Source organism: Suillus bovinus (genome assembly GCF_016758785.1).
Source record: "Suillus bovinus strain UH-Sbo-P2 chromosome Unknown EDB93scaffold_3, whole genome shotgun sequence".
Lineage (NCBI taxonomy): Eukaryota > Fungi > Basidiomycota > Agaricomycetes > Boletales > Suillaceae > Suillus > Suillus bovinus.
Window position 1 is genome coordinate 324,421 of NW_024542059.1, and position 20,430 is coordinate 344,850.

Here is a 20,430-nt window from a genome sequence, read left to right on the forward strand (position 1 = left end):
TTGCTATTGATCATCCCCGAATAAACACATTCGCGACTTGCTGATGAGGTTAAGTTTGCCCTCGCTTCTCTGTCGATGCATGTCAAGCCTGAACGTCGTAAGCACCCGTCCTTCTAATTTTTTATACGCAATCTCCACATCACATGCCTCATACATGATTACTTTTGATTCTCCGTTTAAAAGTTCAGCGTATTAACTCCTCCTGTCAAACAATCTCCCTCAGGATCCAAGACTGAGGTGAGTTCTTTTATCTATAGTCCTACAAACACTTTCTTGACTATTACTTTACCTGGTCCCTTTCCCTTCCCTAGTCCGAACCTCTTCAAGTCCTCAAACTTATATAAGCCATCTGAGTGCGCTCATGTCTCATTCAGCATCCCAGTGGGGTTCTCCTACCGCTACCAGGCGGGCCCTTCTTATTCATGGCATGACTATGTGCTCTAAGTCATGGGAGGGTATCGCTCAGTTGCTGGTAGCAGAAGGTGAGTCAGGTTGCAATACAACAGTAATGATTTTTCTAACAGACGATCAGGTTTCTTCGTTATAGCACCAAATCTCCTTGGGCATGGAGGGAGAAAGTGCACCAACTATCGGATGTCCGAATTTGCAGAAGATCTCCGGCCATATTTTGCCATGGACACGTCCTACGATGTGATCATCAGTCATTCTTTTGGATGCTCAGTGAACATGTTACTCTTGCCATTCTTGCCCAAAACGAAAGAAACCACGGTCATACTGGTTGATCCCTCCATCGAGATTACAGAAGAGCAGGTCAAAATGAATCAGAATCGGTTTGTAGAGTTGACGACGAATGTCAAAACTGCGGAAGAGTACATGGCTGAGAACCCTGCTTGGTCACGACTTGACTCCGTGTTAAGAGTGTTGGGACTTGCAATGGTTGATCCCAACACCGTCGAGGTTTTTAAGGTAATATTTCAGGTGTTGAAATTGGATGTGTTGCTGACATATTCTGCCTTCTGCATCGAACAGCGAAACAAATCATGGTCTATTGCACTCACAAACATACCACCTCATGTCAAGATCACCATTCTGGCATCAGATCCGAACCTCGGCGCGAATTGTGTCTTGGAACAGATCCCTCGTGACGTTGAGAGATTGAATGTTAAACTTCTTCCCGACATCGGTCACTGGATTCAATACGAGTGTCCGGATGCTATTATGCATGCAATTCCCCTACCAAGAACAAAATTGTAAGCTGTGTAGAGAAGGGATGGTGTTCTGCATCGTTACTTTTGTCTGTACTTCTTCCAGAGACCGGCATGTGGTAAGAGCACACCAGCCGGATCCAGCCCTGGAACGGCGCTTATCCTGGATAGCTCCCGCCACTTTTGTCCTTTGATAATTCCAGGATCACTTCTCAAAATCTCTTGTTATTCCTGATACCCCGAGGCATGTCCTCGTTTGAGTTTCTTCAACTAGTATACATACTAGTTCTTGGTTCAAAATTTCGACCCATTGCACGCGAGCAACTATACACCGGATCGGCCTGAGCCTGGACTCAAGACCACGCGGTCGGCACAATTTGCCTATCATTGCTAACAACTTCCAACGACGCATTCAGGCAGCTGCATTCAATCCGAGTATCTGGATATCATTTCGTGTGAAGAAGATATTTTTTTACGGCGTACTTTATCTCTACGACTGCACAACCCGCACGGCGCAGGGCCACTTTATGTAACTGCTTCTTCCATGTCGTACTGCAAATCAACTTTTCAGCTTGCCGTTCATACATTTTGTTTTCGAAACTTCACTGATAGGTTCGTTAAATACTTTCCCACTTCCCTGTGACCATGGTAGCCGCCCAAGTACTATTGCTCTTATCACTATTCAAGCCACAATCATTTGATCAAACACTGATTAATCTCTGACCTCACTATGACCACTGTCCCATCTGCAAGTCAGTGGGGATCCCCTACTGCAAGCAGGAGAGCACTCCTTATACATGGTTTAAATTCGTCTTCGCACACGTTCCACCGTGTTGCATCGGCCCTTGCAGCCAAAGGCTGGTTTTCTTCGCTTGAGCATCATTTGATAGCGCTTATATATTGATTCTGATACCGTAGGATACTTGGTTAATGCTCCAAATCTTCTTGGACATGCTCTCAGGGAGCCTGGAATTGACTTTCAAGTCCAACATTGGCAGATGACCTCTTGCCATACTTTCAAGCTGCCAAGTATGATATCGTCATCGGCCACTCAATGGGCGCGCTCGTGGTATTAACGCTTCTCAAGCACCTACCAAAAACTAAACCTACTTCGGTTGTTCTTATCGACCCATCTTTGGAAATAACTGCAGAGCAGATGGTCGATGGGAGAGTTAGGTTTTCGAGCGACATCAGAACCAACCCCACTGCAGAAGACTATACAGCATTGAATCATCTATGGACGAGAGAAGATGGCATTTGGAGAGTGTTGGGGACCCAGATTGGAAGACCAACGAACCCCGATGATCACATCGATGTCAGTGTTTGCCGAGTGGCGTTCTAGAATCAGTGGTGCTGATGGTTTGAATTGCTCCAGGGCAACGTGCCATGGTCATTTTCGCATCTTATCGCCGACAAGCCCTCTGCTGCCGCATTGACGATTCTGGTGGCCGACCCCTCCAAGCTAGAACATGTCACAAAGTTCAAAGATGTTAGAACAGTGCTCGTCTCGAATGCCTCGCACTGGATACAGTATGAATTTCCAGAAGTGATTGTCGAAGAGGCACTGAGGAATATCCAAGAGTAGAACAATGGGCAGTAAAGACTTCCATGATTCAGATATCATTGTGTAATAAATTACCTCGATGTAGAAGACGTCAAACCTGAATGAACGTTACCTTTAATAAGAAAGCCTACGCGACTTCGCTGCTGCCTCTGTTCATCTATTGCCACAACAACAATTGTCCGTTCCTTGTCGATCTCTTTCACTTCCATTGTGTGCTTGAGAAGCTGTATTTGCGTCTCAGAGACAGGATAGCAGACGGAGGCGTCAGTCAAACGGACGATCCTCTTCGAGACGACGAAGGAAGATGTAGACGCAGAGGAGCTTCGCGAATATTTGAATTGCGACGCTTCTGGCTTTTATCAGCATGACAATTGTGCTGTTATTGCCGATGGAACAGACACTCGACTGAGGAATGAACTCTGAGTCAATATCAATCTCAAAGATGTAGGAAAGGAGGTACATCAGCTTTTCCTTGAATATAAGTTTCAGGACATTCAGCAGGCTGGCATTCTGGGCGTCTGACGAGACACGAAACAGCCTGGGGCTGTAGAGCAATACTGAAAGCACTGTGCACTTATAGTACCTGTGCAGCTCAGACAGAGACGCCCACAAATTCTAGACATACAAGTTACAGCGAGTCCATCTTGACTGCGCTTGAGCGCCAATTTCCAGTAGAATGGCAGGAGCAGCCCAGCCCATCATTCGGGTCGCCACGTCCAGTCTAACATTATTATAAAGCTCGTAAAAATAGGCGTCACGATCCTTCATACCTAGCAGTAGTGGGATCGGGAGATACCAAAGAGAACTGGTCGCTCAATTTTTCTCTAGCAGACCGCGCATTGCTCGTGAGTGGTTCGCTACCATGGAGTTTTGGTCAACTTGCGTTCGGTATTCGCCGTGCTTCTCATCAAGGATCCGAATTAGATGTTACTAAGTAGTTAGTATCGGGCAGAACAGGGAATCAACTCACGTACTATGACCACTGTTCCGTCTGCAAGTCAGTGGGGATCTCCTACTGCAAACAAGAAAGCATTCCTTATACATGGTTTGAATTCATCTTCGCACACGTTCCACCGTGTTGCATCGACACTTGCAGCCAAAGGCGAGTTTTCTTCGCTCAAACCTCTATAGTGCTGATAGTGGGCGGCCGGCCTATATTGTCTATATGACAATCATAGGATATTTAGTCGTTGCTCCAAACCTTCTTGGACATGCTCTCAGGAAGCCTGGAATTGACTTTCAAGTCCAAACATTGGCAGATGACCTCTTGCCATACCTTCAAGCTGCCGAGTATGATATTATCATCGGCCACTCATTAGGCGCGCTCGTGGTATTATCGCTTCTCAAGTACCTGCCAGAATCCAAACCTACTTCAGTGGTTCTTATCGACCCATCTCTGGAAATAACTGCAGAGCAGATGGTGGATTGCAGAGCCAGACTTTCCAATGATACCAGAACTAACCGCGCCGCTGAAGATTATATGACATTGAATCCCCTATGGACGAGAGAAGATGCCATCTGGAGGGTATTAGGGATCCAGATTGGAAGATCAACCAACTCCGATGACCACATCGATGTCAGTGTTTGCGAGTGGCGTTCTAGAATCAACGGTGCTGATGGTTTGATTTGCTTCAGGGTAATGTACCATGGACATTCTCGCATTTGTTCGCCAACAAGCCTAGTGCCGCCGTGTTGACGGTTTTAATTGAAGATACGCGGTTTAATGGCGCTTTGAAGCTGCAAACTGTCGCAAAAATTAAAGACATTAGAGCAGTGATTGTTCCGAATGCCTCGCACTGGATACAGTATGAATTTCCGGAAGTAATTGTTGAAGAGGCGTTAAGGAATATCGAAGAATAAGACGATAGGCAATTGAGACTTTCATATCCCAACTTACCATAACCTGGATGTAGAATAGCACAAACCTGAATGAACATAGCTTTAATCGAAGAAAACCTCTGCATCTTCATCCCATCCTAATGTCTCTATAGCGATTCCAAGCCGTCGGAGCATCGTACCCATGGTATTCCGTGCGTGTTCGTCATCTTCTGAAACGATCTTGTTGGTATAGCCTCCGTCCAAGGGATTATCCGTAACAGTGTCCATCTCGTTCTCCGGATAGCCTTCACGTTTGATGCCAGGGGAGTCCCAACCCCAGTTCGAGTCTCGTGAGCCCATCTTCCTCTCGCCTCCGTCCCAACCCAAACCATCCCCCTTATTAACAGAATCTTTCACCAAATCCCAAAGCTCATATGCGACCTCCCGTCCTGCCTCTGTCCATTTGTTGATGAGTCCGACGAGCGTCTTTTCCTCGTCGTCCTCTTTCACTTTGACCGCGCGTTTAAGAAGTTGCAATTTGCGTTCTAGGGACTGGACTGTAGGCGTCAGTCGAATCGATGATCCTCTTCCGGACGATGATGAAGCAGAGGAGCTTAATGGAGATTTAAATTGTGACGCCGCTTTGAGTGTGCGAACTCTGGTCTTAGCTGGTGTAACGGACGGAGCTGCATGGACATGATGATATTTCTTAGGTGTAAGAGGCATTTTCAGAGTTGGTGGTAGTGTTGGAAGAATCGATGGAGGACTCCTGGACCTTAAAAGATCCTCCGATGGTGTATTTTCGTCCTTGTTCGGGATCAAGGGTGAACGAAACGGAGTGATGAGTTTCTTGAACTGCCGTTGCTGGAACGCCAAGGTAGCGCGTTTTGGAGCCGGTGGCAGATTCACTTTACAATCCTGTGCTTTCTGCGAGCAAACATCGAGTGAATGACAGCGCATCGTCGACAAAAAAACCCGTCTTGATTACCATGCGTTTAGCCAATCGTATGTCTTCTTGGTTTTGTGGTAGGTCCCTGGCACGCAAACCAAGGACACCGATCTAAACATACATTTTTTAAGTCGTTGAAAGCGATGGAGCACTTTACTCTACCTCTCCTTCCTGCCAGGATCGCTTCTGTGGCAGCGGGTTAACTTCCTGAACGCTATAAGCGCCTTCGTTTTTTGAAGGGCTTCCCCCATGACTAGCGAGATCGTAGGGCTCATGCTACAATCCATGTAATTGATCGTAACCGGGCTTCCGAAGAAAATATCACAAACCATTTCTCGCTGTTGATATATGTCAGTATCATCATGATCATCATAAGCTTCTTTCAAGGTATCTGGGTAAACTCTGTCCGGAGAACTGATGAGATCCTGATCGTCTGATTCCATTCTTATATCCTGAGGTTTGTCAGCAGCTGCACAAAGAAAAAACGGCGCATATACCCTGTCTGCGACTTTGTAATGGTCTCCAGTTTCGATGAGCGACGACTGAGATGATGCGAACGGGGACGAAGAAAAAATCTGAGGAGGGCTAGAGCTGGGAGGCAAAGAAGACGACCATATGTTGTCCAGTGAGTTCGATGGTGCTTCTTCATCTACTTCACATGACTGAAGGCGAGGTAATTGAACTGTCATACCACTATATTGGAGGGGAATCATCTGTAGGTCGTTTGTGTCGATCAATTCAGTATGCGGAGTACCTCTCCGTGATATAAAAGGAGAGAGTGATGCATCCTCAACGAGGATCTGTGCATTGTATTAGCTTGCTCAGATGACAGCAAATTCTATACACCTACTTCATCGGTCTGAAGAAACCCTTCGTTGGTGGTAATTCTGGACAATATTGCTGCTGAACAAGATGTATTTGTCGCGGCTTATGCGACATGAATTGATGAAGACGCCAGGTCATTGTAAAGTCAATGCACTCCTCAGTAGCATTGGCAGAGACAAATTACCTATATGGTGCTCATAATCCTCCAGCTCACTGGACTGTGGCAGTGGAGGAGAGAGGTCAGGAGGTGGCTGCGATGCAAGTGACTCTTCAGCTAACTGTGTATACATATGCATAAATCGGCACCAATAAGTTAAACATAGATGGACTGTATACTTGCCTGGTGGTTGTTCGAAGGTGGCTTGTCCTGCACGCATGATGGGTTAGCAAGGCCCTGGCTATATGCGCATGGTGCCACGACAAATTCATCATCCGAGTCTCTGGAAGGGAGAGTATCAGTACTAAGTCCTGTCGTTTGTTGTTCAGCAGTCGTCTCCATATCTGAAGCAATGGAAATATCTAGCTGTAGGATAATGAGCACTGCACTTAGTAAGTGAATGGTAAAGAAAGAGGTCAAGGACCGCATCTCATCAAGACCGCGAGATCACGTGCTCAAAAAGTAGCTAGTAATATTTGGATCGCAAGCTTGCACTCTGTGCAGTCACAGAGTATCGAAAACATGATTCTTTGAACAAATGCAGAGCACTACTTTCGCATAGAGCGGACACGCGGATCACCCCGTTCTGAGCGTTTTCGTAATTTTTCTTGCCTTTTGCTGACCGTTTCCTTCTCGCCGCCCCCCTCCGCGGCCTGAGTGTTCGCACCACGAGACCAACCGAGCATCGGACCAATGAAGTTACTCCATAGTTTGTATCCGGCGTACAATGGGATCTAGAAAGAAAGAGCAATTCGTAACTAACTATAGGGTGAAGCAGCACAAGCACTCACCACAAGGTAGAACCACCAGACCCAATCACCGAATGCCCCACTGCCGATCTGACACGCCCCTAGATATATAGATTATGTGTTCAGCCGAACACTTAGAGTGACATCGACTTACATGTGACATAAAGTATATCGAAACACCATTCTGTTACTCCTGGTTGATTAAGGTCCTCTCCCGGAGATATAAGTGCTCCAGTCGTTGGGTCTCGTCTTGTAGTGCCCATCCTTTCGAGATAGCGTGAAAGGAACAAGGCAGGGAGATATGTCACAACATAGAGTGCCAGCGAGCCCTTAGATGGAGGGAGAGAGCTCCGCCGGAATAAAAGACGGAAGATTGCAGAAAGGAGGGTGGGGATGAACGTTCCGAGCTTCAAATTTCGGAGGGCCTGCTCATTCTGTAGCGCTAAAAAAAGTTGCACATTCAAAGAGAGCGCTGGTTGTATGATGAAATCGTACCAATTCGTTTAGCTGCTCCGTGAGCCATGATGGTGGATGGCGTGCAAGCGTGCTGAACCCAATTTGTGCACGCGTCCCTATATAATTTTCAAATTAAGTAGCTCCGAGCCACGCGTCAACTTCGCTCCTCGAAACATACAGTCATGTCACAGACCAACTGTACAGAGGTTGTAAGAGAGGCCATCCAGGCTAACAAGGACCACCAACACGCCTTGAAAGTATACACCGAAAGACTTGAGGCAGAGCTTCAAACCGTTGACAAACTCCTGGTATGTCATATTCTGTATATCTCGCACTTATAGTTTCAATAATAGCTTCTAGGAAACTGCTGATGCTAATCCGGATGGTGAGCCGGACATCGACGTCGGAGGCTCCGTCGTCATTCCAGGCTCCGTTAAAGCATCTGGACTTTTGGCTCCAAGTGAATTGCTTTCAGAAGTGAGAATGGCTCCTGTTTGCTCCACTACTATTGATGTTCTCTTCCAGGACTCTCCATTTTACGAAGAGGCTGCGCGACGCAGTCGATATCTAAGCCTGACAGAAGTTCATCCCAGTCCGTTATCCGAATCATCACGCTATTCATCCCCCTAAGTCGTAGCTGCAGTGACTAAAAAGGATCTCGAGACTCTCAGTGAAGCTGTGAGGACCGAAAACTACCGCATGCACGCTCTGGATGCTCAACGAAAGTTCGTGTTGCTCTATGTATGATATGGCCTTGCCAACTTCTCTTCCAGAGGCAATCCTGTTTTTACAAGTTTGAGTAATCAACCGTCAAACTATCTCGAGTTGAATAAGGAGGACCTTGATTGGGATCGCATCGCAGAGAAGGTGCGTTCAAATATATCATATCCACAACTACTTGTTAACTCGCGTGTTCCAGGTTTCTTCATCATCCATGTATACGCGTACACCAAGAGAGTGTGAAATACGTTGGCTGGGTGATCAACATCCATGTTTCAATCATGGTCCTTGGACACAAGATGAAATCACCAAACTCAAAGGGCTTGTCGCCGAATACGGGGATGAGCAAGTGGATTGGGAGGCTGTGGTAGATAAACTCGGGGTATGTCTGCTTTTTGAACTAACAGAAAAAGAGCGACAATTTACACATGACAGACCCACCGAACGCCGTTGGATTGCATGGTGCACGGCACGACGCGAAAAATTCATTTGTGGACACCGGATTCTGACGAACGTTTATTGAAAGCTGTTGCTACTTTCGGTCACGATAACTGGTCTGTAGGCATGTGTCTTGCAACATTGCAATTTTGTATCTGCATTCATCAAATCTACTGTACAGTTGCCTGTCAAGTCTCAGAAGATGCTACCCCTGGCCAGTGCCAGAACCGCTATCAACGCACTCTGAACCCCGCTCTGAAGCACAAAGCATGGTCTGATGATGAGGACTCGCGCCTACGTCTCGCAGTTCAAGCGCACGGTACTTCCTGGGTGAATGTCGCATCCGCCATCCCAGGTCGTCATAACGATCAGTGTCGCGATCGTTGGAACGATACCATTAACCCTGCAATAACCAAGGGGAGGTGGACCGAAGAAGAAGACCAAGATCTCTTGGCTACAGTGCGGCAACTCGGGACTTCGAGCTGGAAGGAGATCAGTAATCGACTGGGCAGCGGGCGCACCGATAGCATGGTAACATTCACTACTTCAGACCCATGTTTCTTTTTCATTTATTTTGCTTTAGTGTCGAAACAGGTATAATAAGATCCAACGACCGAAGATTTCCAATCCATTCAAAGTGCAATCTCAAACAGCAACTTTCAGCGTCCTCGCTCAACCCTCAATGGACATGGTCGCAGAGTCATCTGGAGAAGCATCTCGAAGGAGAAAAGCATCCACTCCTGCTGATGAGTGTACTGAGGTGAATGAATTCGCGCCTATCGAGGAGCCAAGTTCTGCGCCAAGAATTCCAGGTATTCATGTAAACACGAGGACGGTTGATTCGGCCATAAGGTTTCTTGATCCAGTCATCAGCGTCAACCCTGAAACTCACAGGAAACGCACTCGAGAAGCTCTAGGGATGGCTAAGAGCAAGAGTCTCGAAAAGTCGAAGTCGAAGTCAAAATTAACAGAACCTGACGCTAGCATCACCCTGGAGTGCACTGGTGACACATCAACGTCTACCAAAAAAGTGGGAAGAAAGAAAAAGGCTCGTGTAGAACCCGCATCCGAAGAAATGCCAGCCAAGAAGGCTCCCCGACCTAAAGCCCGACCTATTCGCAGCAAAAAGGATGCCACGCCTGGTACCATGGTTTTAGATTTAGGGCCTCCTTGTGTCCCAGGTACGTACTCATGTTACCATGTTGTTTTTAGATATTGACTCATTCCAGGGGACAATAGCGGGACTACTGATCAAGCTGGGCCAAGCACTCTAAGTCCTGGACTTGTGGTCCAGTGCTATCATATCAATGAATTAGGCTTAACACCACCGTCGCCATCGAATTGAATGGGATAGGTAATCCTGAATGTTGATGTGTCATAACCATGTCTTGTTTTCGTTCGAAAGTGTTGGTGAGCCTGAAATGATAAGTCGATTCAAACGACGAAATTTACCTTGCCAAGGGTAAATGTCGTAAATGATAAGTTGCGTCAAAATACATGCATAGAAGGTATTTCAACCGTGAAATCGTATATTTACGGTTCATTTCCTGTCGCTCCATGCTTATGCAACATCTAGCTCTTGGCCGCCCTACTAGCATTCTTCCTACTGGCATCAAACTTTTTCATCAGTACAAAGGTGGAAACATCACAAGACTGCTAGCACGATGTCCCTTGTAACTGTAACAAAGGTCAGCACGATGCTCATCAACTTCGTGCTTCAATAACTCACCCTGGATATTTTGCATCTATGCACCGCCGACAATCATCCCAGTTTCTTGTACAATCCCTGCACATGGGGGACGCGCAAGTTTTGCATGAGTGTGCTGCTTCAGTCCATCTACACCGATGACAGTAGCAGCGATCACAACTGGAGCACCTCGATAAGCGGGGTACGCAGTCATCGCAGATATGACGACGGCATATCCCACACTTCTCAGTAAACCGTGGACACGGGAACTGGAGCTCTGTATTGTTTTCCTCTTCGATGCAGTCATCACAGAGCCTTGTCCTACTGCAAACTGTACAACTCTGGATGTATGCGCACCAGTCCTGGCAATACACGACTGTGCAGCTTGGGCATTCGATGAACGACGTCCCGGATGGGTCAGCTGTGCAGAGTCCACATAACCATGTCCGTGAACATGCGCATGTCCGCCCTCCTGGTTCGCAGTCTGAGCAGACCATGTCTCGAAAGCGATTGCGATTGCGGGACCAGCAGTAAACGTTACCACAGCGACGCCACGCTGAAGCCAGGCCCTGGCGGACACAATTTCGACATGGAGCGATGCTTGGAGGATGCTCGTGGCTGGTCGACTGGTGGTCGTCCCCAATATCTGGATATTTGATAGGATCGATGATTTCAAATGCTGTGTGATTAGGTCTAGGGGTCCACTGAGCGTCGCCTTCAGGACGTCCAACACACCAGCTCAGTGACTCCATGCAATACCACTGAGAGCATGTTGGACACTGGCCAGTTTGAGGTGTTGCGCAGGGTACGCAGAAGAACTCTCGGTCGTGGTAAGAGCAGCCCACGACGGAGACGATGGAAGATGCCTTGCAACTTGAATTCTCGCAAGCATGTACCCCGCAGATGCGGCATCGAATAAGGTCGTGGGAACACAGTGGGCAGGCAGTAGTGGGGGCATCACATTCCAGCACCGCTGGATCTACAAGGTCCAACTCCACAAGACGGTGCAAGAAAACCTAAAAAAACATGATATTACCACGGAGACTACAGTATTCTGGGACCACCAAAGAATATCACGAGCATCGCACTTACGATTGCGTTCTTTTTGCGACGTTCATGTTCTTGCTCCCTCTTTGTCTCTTGTTCTCGCCTTCGTAGTTCTTCGTCCTTCTTCCACTCATTCACCTGTTCGGTTATGAAAATCTTCAATGCATTCTGCACGCCCTCGTCTGCGGGTAAGGGAAAGTCTGGGATGCCCTCGGAACCCTGGGTGACATCCCTTACCATCATACTATTCAGATCAACTGAGAAGCATATGATCTTCTGGCGCGACAAGGGATCGAGTCTGGAAAGATGAAGACCGGAATGTTCTAGGACACCGGTGGTAGCATTTAAAATAGCAAGGAAGGATGAGTGCGAGGGTAGCATCTCGTCCGGGGTGACTACACCGTCTACGCTATCACGACTGGCAAGAGCTCTTGCAATCTCCACGATCCTGGGATAGATGGGGTGGCTAGCCCCGACATGGCGAAATTGCATGGTGTTTAGTTTATGGATTGTGATGTTGATGACCGGAGGGGGCATGTTGGTGGTCGGAGCGGTAGGAGCGTGTTTTACAGTATATATTAGACTGTTCGAACATTTTGTCGGACACTGGATGGTAATACTATGCTTCACGCGTCATTTAAACCCTCTTTAGTCTAACGTCATATGTGGAGTAAGATCAGTCATGACTCGTGACAAGGACCAGACCACCCAGTTAAATGATTCGATTGGCACAAAAAAGGACTATAAAGCCAAAGTATATGCAAAATCAAATGGTTAAGCCGAAACTTTCCAGCGTTTCCGTGGGTACGTAGAAGTTTCCCAGTTGACAATATGACCTAGCAATTCGCCATCTTCTTGCCCGAGATTATCCTCTGTTGCTGTGAGCAGATTCTTCAATGACTCCTGAACCAGCCCTGCAGTCTTGAGTTTCCTTTCGAGTGAGGGAAGCGCAGCTTTTTTAGGAGGAGAGGCCTTTTGAGGAACAATGTCAGTCGATTCAACCAGAAGATGCGAAAATGGACTCACTGGCGTTCTGAGATATGTATGCTTGGGTGGCAATGGAGGAAAATGGGTCGGAAGCCGGCGTAGAGTTCCTGGCACAACGGGCGGCATATTCTCGTCATCTGAAGGGAGGAGTTCGGGCGACTGCGATCGCGAAGATGGCATTTCAAAAATTGGTTCGGCTGGTTCAGCTTAATCCAGGGTCAAACATCCATGTTAGTATGGTTCGACATTAGTACATACCAGAAGCTTTTGTAAATTCTGCAGCGACTGTGCGTAGATCCTTTGTTTTCAAATCTCGCTCCTCGCATGCCATTAGCATGTCCTTTGCTATCGGTATCGCACGATTGGCAAGATTAGCATACTGGTGGGCGCGTTCATATAGATTCTGAATGACTGCTCTCCGAGAGGTGAGCTCAACAATTAATAGAATGAAGGGCCGCGTACACGCTACGACTTCTTTCTCTAGTCTCTTCAACGCCGGGGGTTCGATTGAATCATATTCCGAGGTCTGTAGCTGGGCAAGGATGAGCCGTTGGACTTCTTTGGAAGCTATTTCTGGAGAGATATCTGGTATGATCTCAGCGACTGCCACGCTCGATTGGCGCGACTGGACATGAAACTGATAAGTTGAGGCCACTGCTGGCGGCGGCGGGAATCGATGAGGATAATGCGCTACCGCTGGTTGAAGCAGCTGGGGCGGTCCTGAACCAGTTGCGTACACGATAGGATAAGGTTGTTGATAGGTTCCATAGCTTTGTTGATATGGAACGAAATTTGACATGGTAGTAATAGAAAGTCAGATGGATGCCGGCCGCCCATGTCATTGATGTTCACACAGCTCACTACTCCGGTAGTAACTATTTCAAGTTCCCTCTGTCCCCATCAGTTCCTTGACTTATATATGCTGTGCGCACTGCGGAACCATTAGACCGCACTTGTGCAAGCCCTCTTCTTCACATGTTCGCCCTACTGAGTTTTCTACTTAGTTTTTTTAAAACGGGCGATGCACCCGGAGAGAGCTTATCTTCTCCGAGCGTGCCAGCCTCCAGCAACGAGACTGTGGGGCTCGATGCAGTCCCAGACGAATCTTTCCGCACGAGTAGGCCAGACATCGTTGGGCCAGACGCTCCAGACGCCCCGTTTCCAATTAAATTGTCAGGTCCTGTGCAGCACGGATTCGGCAGAGGGGGCAAAGATCTTGGATGTCCAACTGGTATGTTTCCAAACCGAATCTTGATCGAACTTAATTGATAGGTTTGAACTACAGCGAATCTTCCTGACGATTCCCTCCCACCCATGATTGATGCTGCAAAGACAGGAGTCTACTACGGTTACGCTCAGGTTACCCCTTCTGAGGGAACACCATCATCCTTATCTGACCAAGACGTATGCGTCTTGCCCATGGTCATGAGCTTTGGGTGGAATCCTTTTTACAAGAACGAGCGCATGACTGCGGTAAGTCTTCTTTCCCCGTCTTCGAATCATCCTAAACCACGATGCGCAGGAAATTCACATAATGCACGAGTTTAAGACCGATTTTTATGGATATGATATGAAGGCTTTGGTTTTGGGATACATCCGTCCGGAACTGCATTACACTTCACGGGGTACGGTTGTCCCTGGACCGCTTTCACTCATACTGACTAGCTTTCCTCTCACAGAAGCACTTATAGAGGACATAGAATTTGACAAGAAGGTCGCACTCAAGTCAATGGCAAGACCAGGGTACCAGAAGTATATGTCGGACCCTTTCTTCACGGCCTAGGCACCCTGTTCCGAATGGAATGGATGTTATATAACCCTAACACATACCACCAATGGCGCACAAGGTATTTAGAGCGCTACACAGTAAATGATTGTAACACATAGGAGGCTTGCCAGTGGGCGCTGACATGCATTGCGCTGTAGAGCAACAATAGATGATACTGCCGTTGATTGGCTAGATACCGTGGAGATCTGACTCCCTATCTGTAATGAAGAAAGACTAGTGGATTACAGATGCGCAAACTCATAAAACTCTGCTTGTGAGTGCGTGCTGCGAGTGACTGTAATTGATTCAGCGGATACATCACAATAAGAACCAGAAACAGCGCACAATACTATAGTCGCCTTGCTTTCTTTGCCCTCGTCCCTCCGATCTTTATAGGTGTCCTGTCCTCAACTGAAAACACTGACGACCGGATGTTATCCCCCTCAGAAGTCATAAACGCTTTTTGAACCGCTTCCCTCCCCCACCCGAACCCTTTAAACTTCAGCGCGAGCCTGACAGGGTACACACCACCATCCTTCAAGTTCGGCCTGGTTATTTCCTCTTCGATGCGCTTGAAAGCGCGCACAGCACACTGATATCCTGCTTCATAGCTGCTTTTATTCGCTCCCTTGAAACCACATGAACCACTTGTCCACCATCCGTTCTTGACAAGCTTGCCGGATGGATAGGTGAAAACGATGCGGCAATTGTTGCTTGTAGTGTATACGTGGAGGTGGTAAGACTCTGGATGCTCCACGCTGTCCTTCTTTGGTCCCCTTTGCATCATTGAAGTCATGGGGTTGTAGTTGTAGTACGTATTTGGGCCCACTGGAGGCTTGTCTAGTGGAGGAGCAGCCGAGTCTTCACCTTTCCACATGGTATCGGCGAGACTAGTCCCGAAGGAGTCAGGCTTTGACAAAACTGCATTTTGGTGCAGGCGAGCACGATGAAGATATTGTCGTGCAGCGTTGAGCACTGATGGTCTCAGCTGAGAGAGTGAGACCATGTCTAATCCTTGAACTGAGCAAACGCAGAAATTAGCAAGACCTTGAACGCGTCCGAGGACTGTGGGAAAGTAAAGTCTGTCACATTTTCGGATTGCACCGGGTCCAGAACCCTCTCCATCCAACTTGCTGCTCACAAAAAACTATGGCTGTAAGTAAAATAAACAGTCGAGTCGATGATACAACGCTAACTGGGACACCGATTATAGCTTGCTAACGCATTCTACAACACCATCGCAAAGCGCAACAGTATGTGACCCGACCCTCTACAGCGCTCATGGTCATGTAACCAAATCAAACTTCTAGGCGTCTTCGTCACTTCCATTTTTGCTGGAGCCTTCGCGTTCAATGTAGGCTTTGACGTCGCTGTGACCAGTTTCTGGGATCGTTGGAACCAGGGGGTGAGTAGCCGACACATTCAATGCTGCTCGATGACTGATACCCGCATGTTTTAGAAACAATGGAAGGACATTCGTTCGAAATATGTCCAGGAGGGATCAGACTCGTAGTTTCTTCCCAGTTGGTCAGCGACCGACTTGCATAATGATTATTAGATTTCTTCCCGGAATTGTCTCGCGGTCGTCGGTGTGTGCAAGAACATGGAGAACTATATTATCGTGAAACTTTGGTGTTGATGCGCGTATCTTCCATTTCGCTAGCGACTTGAATGAATTACCGCTATACGGACTCTATATATCCACCGACAATTCCGGCGAGCTGGCACCTGCCCAAACTTATTGTGGTCGTCAAACTGGGGCAATTACAGGAGTCTATTGGCGAACACGATAACGAAGGGATCGATATCTACGTGTTTGAATAGGTTGAGTATGAGAGTATATACCTCGGAACACGGCGCTACATAAATGCAAATGAGGGTGAGGTACAGTCTGGTACAGTGCTAGAATACGACGCTGAATTGTAAAGTGCAAATGAGCATTGGTCTACCGATGATGATGATGATGATAATGATGATGATGATGATGATGGAAGACACACAAAGACAGGCAGAGGGCAGTCGAATAGAAATACGGACGCCCAAGCGTGGTGGAATATATGCCGAAAAACCACATACAACGCGATAGATACCGCATCGGCTAAAGAGAAAAGGTGTCACTGGGGACAGGAGAGAATATAGTATCAGGTGGAGAGCATGCCGGGATCTTCATCATCCAAGCGACTGAAGATTTCATCAAAGATCTCTTTGCCATCAGCACATAGAGGAGGTAGCTGACTGGTGTCAGCAGACGGATCATCCCGCGAAGCTTTGATCCTACGAACACGTTCTTCGTTCCAAATGTTCGCAAGGGTTTCCGTAAGGTTCTTCAACCCGAACAGGAACCCGCGATCAGGCTCTTCGGGAAAGTGAGGAGGGAACCGAGCATATATTAGCCCCGTTTCCACATCCACTTCAGCCTGGTAACCCTTGGAACTTGACACCTGATGGATGATATCACGATCTGCGGGCGGAGGATAAGGAAGCCAATCCCGTCCAGTACTTGTATGAGCAAAGTCAACGATGCGGACGTTGACTTCGCCGCGCTTTCGCTTCCCGCTGGAACGCTTGCCAACTGGACCAACGAGCAGGTCTTCGCTATGAGTACGGCGCAACAAGGGCCGCTCGTCACTGGCGCTGGACCGCGTACTGGATCGCTCCATCGATTCTCCACGCTTACTACGGGATGAAGGGTGCTCAAGAGCGCATGTTCGGAACGCTTCTTGTGCCTCACGATCTCCGTCATAGATAAGGAGGAGACTGCAGCCGTAGAACCTGAAGCCCCTCAGCCGATTGATAATCCGAGCGAGAGCATAGAGCTTCTGGAGAAGAACAGGAATCTGCCAGACGAGGAGACGTTCCCCATCTTGCAGGAAAGACGTCAACACTGACTCGAACTCTTCAGCTTTTACGTCTCGGCCCCTGTACTTGTCTTGGGTCACGTATGATTGTGTGGCGTTGTTCCACACCTTGAATGTAAACCAGTTTAGTCAACTCTAAATTTCGCACCCATCTATATATATATATATGCTGACCTGCATACCACAGACCCGGACGCCTAGGGGCCTGCTCGTCGTGTGGTCACACTTCTTCCGTTGACTCTTCTTCTTGGCAAGCGTCGCGTCCATGCCATACTGTCGTGTCCCCATCTTCAGGTCAAGAACGCACGAGCGTTTTAACCGACCAGTCAAATCTTCCATGCAAATGAAATGATTTTGACGCGTAATCGAGTCATCAAAGTTGAATGTGGACGGAGGTTTACTGGAAACAGGTGTTACAGGGCTAGAAAACCCGAAAGATCGTGACCGACTTCGATGTCTTGTGAGGGAGGAAGGGAGGACGAGTTGGTGCTGATCTTCAAGCGTAAGGGAATCCCTATCGCTGGCACTTTCTTGTACATACATTGAGTCTATAGCAGACTCACTCTGGACACGCGGAAGAACGGAGGAGATCTGAAGACTTCCTTCCTCTCCTTTCAGCCTCTCCGCTTGTCCCACAGGGTGCCTCCGACGATGTGAGCGAGAACGTCGGGTAGAGGAAGTCGGACGACCCTCATGATCCGCCATCTCACCCTCGTCTTCTGTCTTCGTGGACCACTTGGCGCGATTCCGACGCTGGAACCTACGGAGAATGGTGTTAAAGACGTGATCTTTGAGCTTTGTGTTAACCATCGTTAACCCTGTTCCCCCAAACCAACTAGGAGTTTCCTGCTGCAAGGAAGGCGGGTGGGTCCCCTCCTGTACTGATGTACGATGAACTGGATGGGGTTCCGCAAATGACGTTGGAAGGGTACCTGAGGAGCATTCGGGTGAATTGGAAGGGGTGGGCGGCTCCCCCTCCTGGAGGGGTGTGGTAGCCTGACACGAGGAAGGACTGCACTTCACTGATGAAGGCTGTTGTCGCACAAGGTCAGGTGTTGATGCAATCACACCGCGCAGACGATCGTGTTTCGGTCCGTCAAGGTGGAGAACCCATTCAGGAATAATGTGACGATTACGATCAAGCACCACTTCGGGCATTTCATCGGATGTTTCATGGCTCGACACATCATCGTCTTCTAGGAACTGCGATGTCGACCCTTCAGTGGGATGAGAAAGGTAGGAATTAGATGTGTGAAAGTCGGGAGGCGGCGGATAGGTCGAATGAGGATGAAGAGTATGCGTGTCAGGTGCATTCGAGTTGATGGCTGGTAACGAGCCTTTGGATACGCGTCGGTAAGTAACAAGCATCACGCCGAGATAACGTGGAATGAATCCAAGTAATGGGGGTGCTTCTCGCTCAACAGCTTCATAAAACTGATTCTCTCTCGAAACCAGCGGCTATATAAGATGTATAAGAAACAGATCTTGATAGAGCATTAAGCAGACACACCTTGCACACAGCACGCTTGGTAAATCTGTAGATCGCGCTGTGGCCACCGACTTGGTTTCGGAAAGGACGTAGAGGGATATGTGGAAGAGTCTCATCTGATGCACCGAATGTCATATTCAGTGGCTTTTGTTCCAAGCCGCGATGGTAGCTAATTCTGTGCCCGACTAGGGATCAGCTTTGACCTTTTGGAATGAATACAAGCACTGGTAGATATTAATCCTTGTGCTGCGAGACAAAGATTTTTATGTGAGTTGTGGGTGACCTGCACGAGTTATTATACGAGCAGAGTTTTGAAGAATGATGAATGACGATATCGACGAGACACGTGGTTTGAAGATTTGTCGGGATGATGATTAATAAGCACAAAGTTCCAAGCAACCTGTATCTGTTCAAAGTCATTTCAGCACAGAATGCAGAGAATTCATCGAGTGACAAGGATGCATCTTACCTTGTAGGAATGAAAGAATCCTGAATCCAAACGTTTGAACGGACTTTTCTACTCAGCCGTCCAATCACATGGGGTGCCATGGGTCCTATCCCATCGCACGTTCGCTTGCAAACGTACTTCGACAAAATACCCTGGCACGACCGGTGACCTGATCCCGAGTCGGCAAATGAAATCGTTTCTCTGGATCAAACCGAGTAAGCTTCGTCTTCGCCGCAGTCATCCCACCTTACTTTTCATCAAGGACGAATGAGAGCATGCACGGTCTTGCACTGCTTACATGCATGTATCCTGCGCCCGTGTGCATTTAGCCGCACATTCTTCAACCTCAGCCTAGAACGTGGCCCCCCATTTCCCACCCTTAACATTGTGGTTAGTACGTGTAATCAAGGTGTAGGCGGATACCAAAGTGCTGGCCCATTGGACCCCGTGGGGACCGAGTACGACAACAGTGAACTCAACATTTTGCAAATTGGATAGGAGAATTCCGAATGCCTGCTAAACCCAACCCATGATGGATCGTCACCAACTTCCGACTTTAGCCACTAGCTTCATCCTCACCATACTGAGAGTTGATGGTGCCTCCGTGCAGATAAGCTCCGCGGTGTGCCGCTGACATCCGGTATTCCATGGGCGTCCATCGTCTTCGCATTCATAGTTGCGAATAGCTACGATCACTCTCACTATGGACATGATGATAAGTTAGGGTACATCAGAGGACCGGTGAGGAACTTATATGCAGCGCATGACCTTCATTTCCATCGCTAGAAGCAATACAAAGTCATATATTACGTCTCAAAGGCCCTGCAATCAACGTAACGCCCCGGGTCGGTTCTCTGATGCAGCGTGTCAGATACCGTGCATGTGTGAGTTGTAAACTTGTATCTGAATTCTGCCGCTTCAAATTTCACATATTCTTATAAAGCGGACCGGTGTTTGGAGGGGAACGGCGCAAATCTGAGATGTAGGGTTTGAATATGGATAGTAGGCATGTGGGACACGCTGGGGGATGCCGACTACGACTTGGCATTGCGCGTACACTAGGCAGATATCTATGTGTCAAGTCGTTGTTATCTCGAGTTGTGTCTACAGTCGCAAGTTCCCTTCTGCAGGCACATACATACACTTTTTTATAGACGCACTTTCCTTGGCTCGTGCACTAATGTGTAAGCAGTGCTATACTAGTAGGCCGTGGCTGACATGGTAAAGCCTGCTACCTCCAACTTTTATCGTAGAAGTCTCAGTTTTTGCCATCCAGCCCTATGGCCATATGAGTGGTGTTCACT

The 20,430-nt window shown here is 47.9% G+C and overlaps 11 protein-coding genes across 11 annotated transcripts; 5 read left to right on the plus strand and 6 right to left on the minus strand.

Moving 5' to 3' along the window:
* The first annotated feature begins 62 nt into the window (after nucleotides 1-62).
* Nucleotides 63-1,293, plus strand: EDB93DRAFT_433257 (Alpha/Beta hydrolase protein). Its single transcript, XM_041456352.1, has 4 exons — nucleotides 63-237; nucleotides 312-482; nucleotides 533-927; nucleotides 991-1,293. Exons 2-4 carry the CDS (start codon nucleotides 362-364, stop codon nucleotides 1,213-1,215), a joined length of 741 nt encoding a protein of 246 aa, XP_041312671.1. The 5' UTR covers nucleotides 63-237; nucleotides 312-361; the 3' UTR covers nucleotides 1,216-1,293.
* A 603-nt stretch (nucleotides 1,294-1,896) lies between these two features.
* On the plus strand, nucleotides 1,897-4,590 carry EDB93DRAFT_1237732 (Alpha/Beta hydrolase protein; the record flags this gene model as incomplete). The annotated part of the gene is made up of 3 exons (XM_041451453.1): nucleotides 1,897-1,996; nucleotides 3,909-4,306; nucleotides 4,366-4,590. 3 exons carry the CDS (start codon nucleotides 1,897-1,899, stop codon nucleotides 4,588-4,590), a joined length of 723 nt encoding a protein of 240 aa, XP_041312672.1.
* Nucleotides 4,549-5,724, minus strand: EDB93DRAFT_432674 (uncharacterized protein). Its single transcript, XM_041456350.1, has 2 exons — nucleotides 5,660-5,724; nucleotides 4,549-5,608 (listed from the first exon to the last, which is right to left on the minus strand). Exon 2 carries the CDS (start codon nucleotides 5,506-5,508, stop codon nucleotides 4,672-4,674), a length of 837 nt encoding a protein of 278 aa, XP_041312673.1. The 5' UTR covers nucleotides 5,509-5,608; nucleotides 5,660-5,724; the 3' UTR covers nucleotides 4,549-4,671.
* Nucleotides 5,725-7,027: 1,303 nt separating this feature from the next.
* Nucleotides 7,028-7,751, minus strand: EDB93DRAFT_1237733 (uncharacterized protein; the record flags this gene model as incomplete). Its single annotated transcript, XM_041451454.1, has 4 exons — nucleotides 7,028-7,213; nucleotides 7,271-7,329; nucleotides 7,383-7,670; nucleotides 7,724-7,751. 4 exons carry the CDS (start codon nucleotides 7,749-7,751, stop codon nucleotides 7,028-7,030), a joined length of 561 nt encoding a protein of 186 aa, XP_041312674.1.
* Nucleotides 7,752-7,866: 115 nt separating this feature from the next.
* On the plus strand, nucleotides 7,867-9,442 carry EDB93DRAFT_1075512 (uncharacterized protein; the record flags this gene model as incomplete). Its single annotated transcript, XM_041445167.1, has 8 exons — nucleotides 7,867-7,992; nucleotides 8,045-8,161; nucleotides 8,210-8,276; nucleotides 8,328-8,409; nucleotides 8,458-8,551; nucleotides 8,604-8,786; nucleotides 8,840-8,972; nucleotides 9,024-9,442. 8 exons carry the CDS (start codon nucleotides 7,867-7,869, stop codon nucleotides 9,440-9,442), a joined length of 1,221 nt encoding a protein of 406 aa, XP_041312675.1.
* A 788-nt stretch (nucleotides 9,443-10,230) lies between these two features.
* Nucleotides 10,231-12,221, minus strand: EDB93DRAFT_1117156 (uncharacterized protein). The gene is made up of 3 exons (XM_041448364.1): nucleotides 11,622-12,221; nucleotides 10,572-11,545; nucleotides 10,231-10,519 (listed from the first exon to the last, which is right to left on the minus strand). The coding sequence occupies exons 1-3, from the start codon at nucleotides 12,111-12,113 to the stop codon at nucleotides 10,468-10,470; spliced, it is 1,518 nt and encodes a 505-aa protein (XP_041312676.1). The 5' UTR covers nucleotides 12,114-12,221; the 3' UTR covers nucleotides 10,231-10,467.
* Nucleotides 12,222-13,439, minus strand: EDB93DRAFT_1117159 (uncharacterized protein). Its single transcript, XM_041448365.1, has 4 exons — nucleotides 13,026-13,439; nucleotides 12,822-12,974; nucleotides 12,603-12,769; nucleotides 12,222-12,548 (listed from the first exon to the last, which is right to left on the minus strand). The coding sequence occupies exons 1-4, from the start codon at nucleotides 13,360-13,362 to the stop codon at nucleotides 12,351-12,353; spliced, it is 855 nt and encodes a 284-aa protein (XP_041312677.1). The 5' UTR covers nucleotides 13,363-13,439; the 3' UTR covers nucleotides 12,222-12,350.
* Nucleotides 13,369-14,630, plus strand: EDB93DRAFT_432954 (riboflavin kinase). The gene is made up of 4 exons (XM_041456351.1): nucleotides 13,369-13,794; nucleotides 13,849-14,036; nucleotides 14,086-14,188; nucleotides 14,243-14,630. The coding sequence occupies exons 1-4, from the start codon at nucleotides 13,539-13,541 to the stop codon at nucleotides 14,344-14,346; spliced, it is 651 nt and encodes a 216-aa protein (XP_041312678.1). The 5' UTR covers nucleotides 13,369-13,538; the 3' UTR covers nucleotides 14,347-14,630.
* A 50-nt stretch (nucleotides 14,631-14,680) lies between these two features.
* EDB93DRAFT_1076015 (uncharacterized protein) lies at nucleotides 14,681-15,115 on the minus strand (the record flags this gene model as incomplete). The annotated part of the gene is made up of 1 exon (XM_041445201.1): nucleotides 14,681-15,115. One exon carries the CDS (start codon nucleotides 15,113-15,115, stop codon nucleotides 14,681-14,683), a length of 435 nt encoding a protein of 144 aa, XP_041312679.1.
* A 299-nt stretch (nucleotides 15,116-15,414) lies between these two features.
* Nucleotides 15,415-16,079, plus strand: EDB93DRAFT_1117164 (ubiquinol-cytochrome C reductase UQCRX/QCR9-like protein). The gene is made up of 4 exons (XM_041448366.1): nucleotides 15,415-15,486; nucleotides 15,545-15,584; nucleotides 15,642-15,736; nucleotides 15,791-16,079. Exons 1-4 carry the CDS (start codon nucleotides 15,481-15,483, stop codon nucleotides 15,842-15,844), a joined length of 195 nt encoding a protein of 64 aa, XP_041312680.1. The 5' UTR covers nucleotides 15,415-15,480; the 3' UTR covers nucleotides 15,845-16,079.
* Nucleotides 16,080-16,472: 393 nt separating this feature from the next.
* EDB93DRAFT_1075907 (SAICAR synthase-like protein) lies at nucleotides 16,473-18,813 on the minus strand (the record flags this gene model as incomplete). Its single annotated transcript, XM_041445190.1, has 3 exons — nucleotides 16,473-17,297; nucleotides 17,364-18,647; nucleotides 18,700-18,813. 3 exons carry the CDS (start codon nucleotides 18,811-18,813, stop codon nucleotides 16,473-16,475), a joined length of 2,223 nt encoding a protein of 740 aa, XP_041312681.1.
* Nucleotides 18,814-20,430: the final 1,617 nt, after the last annotated feature.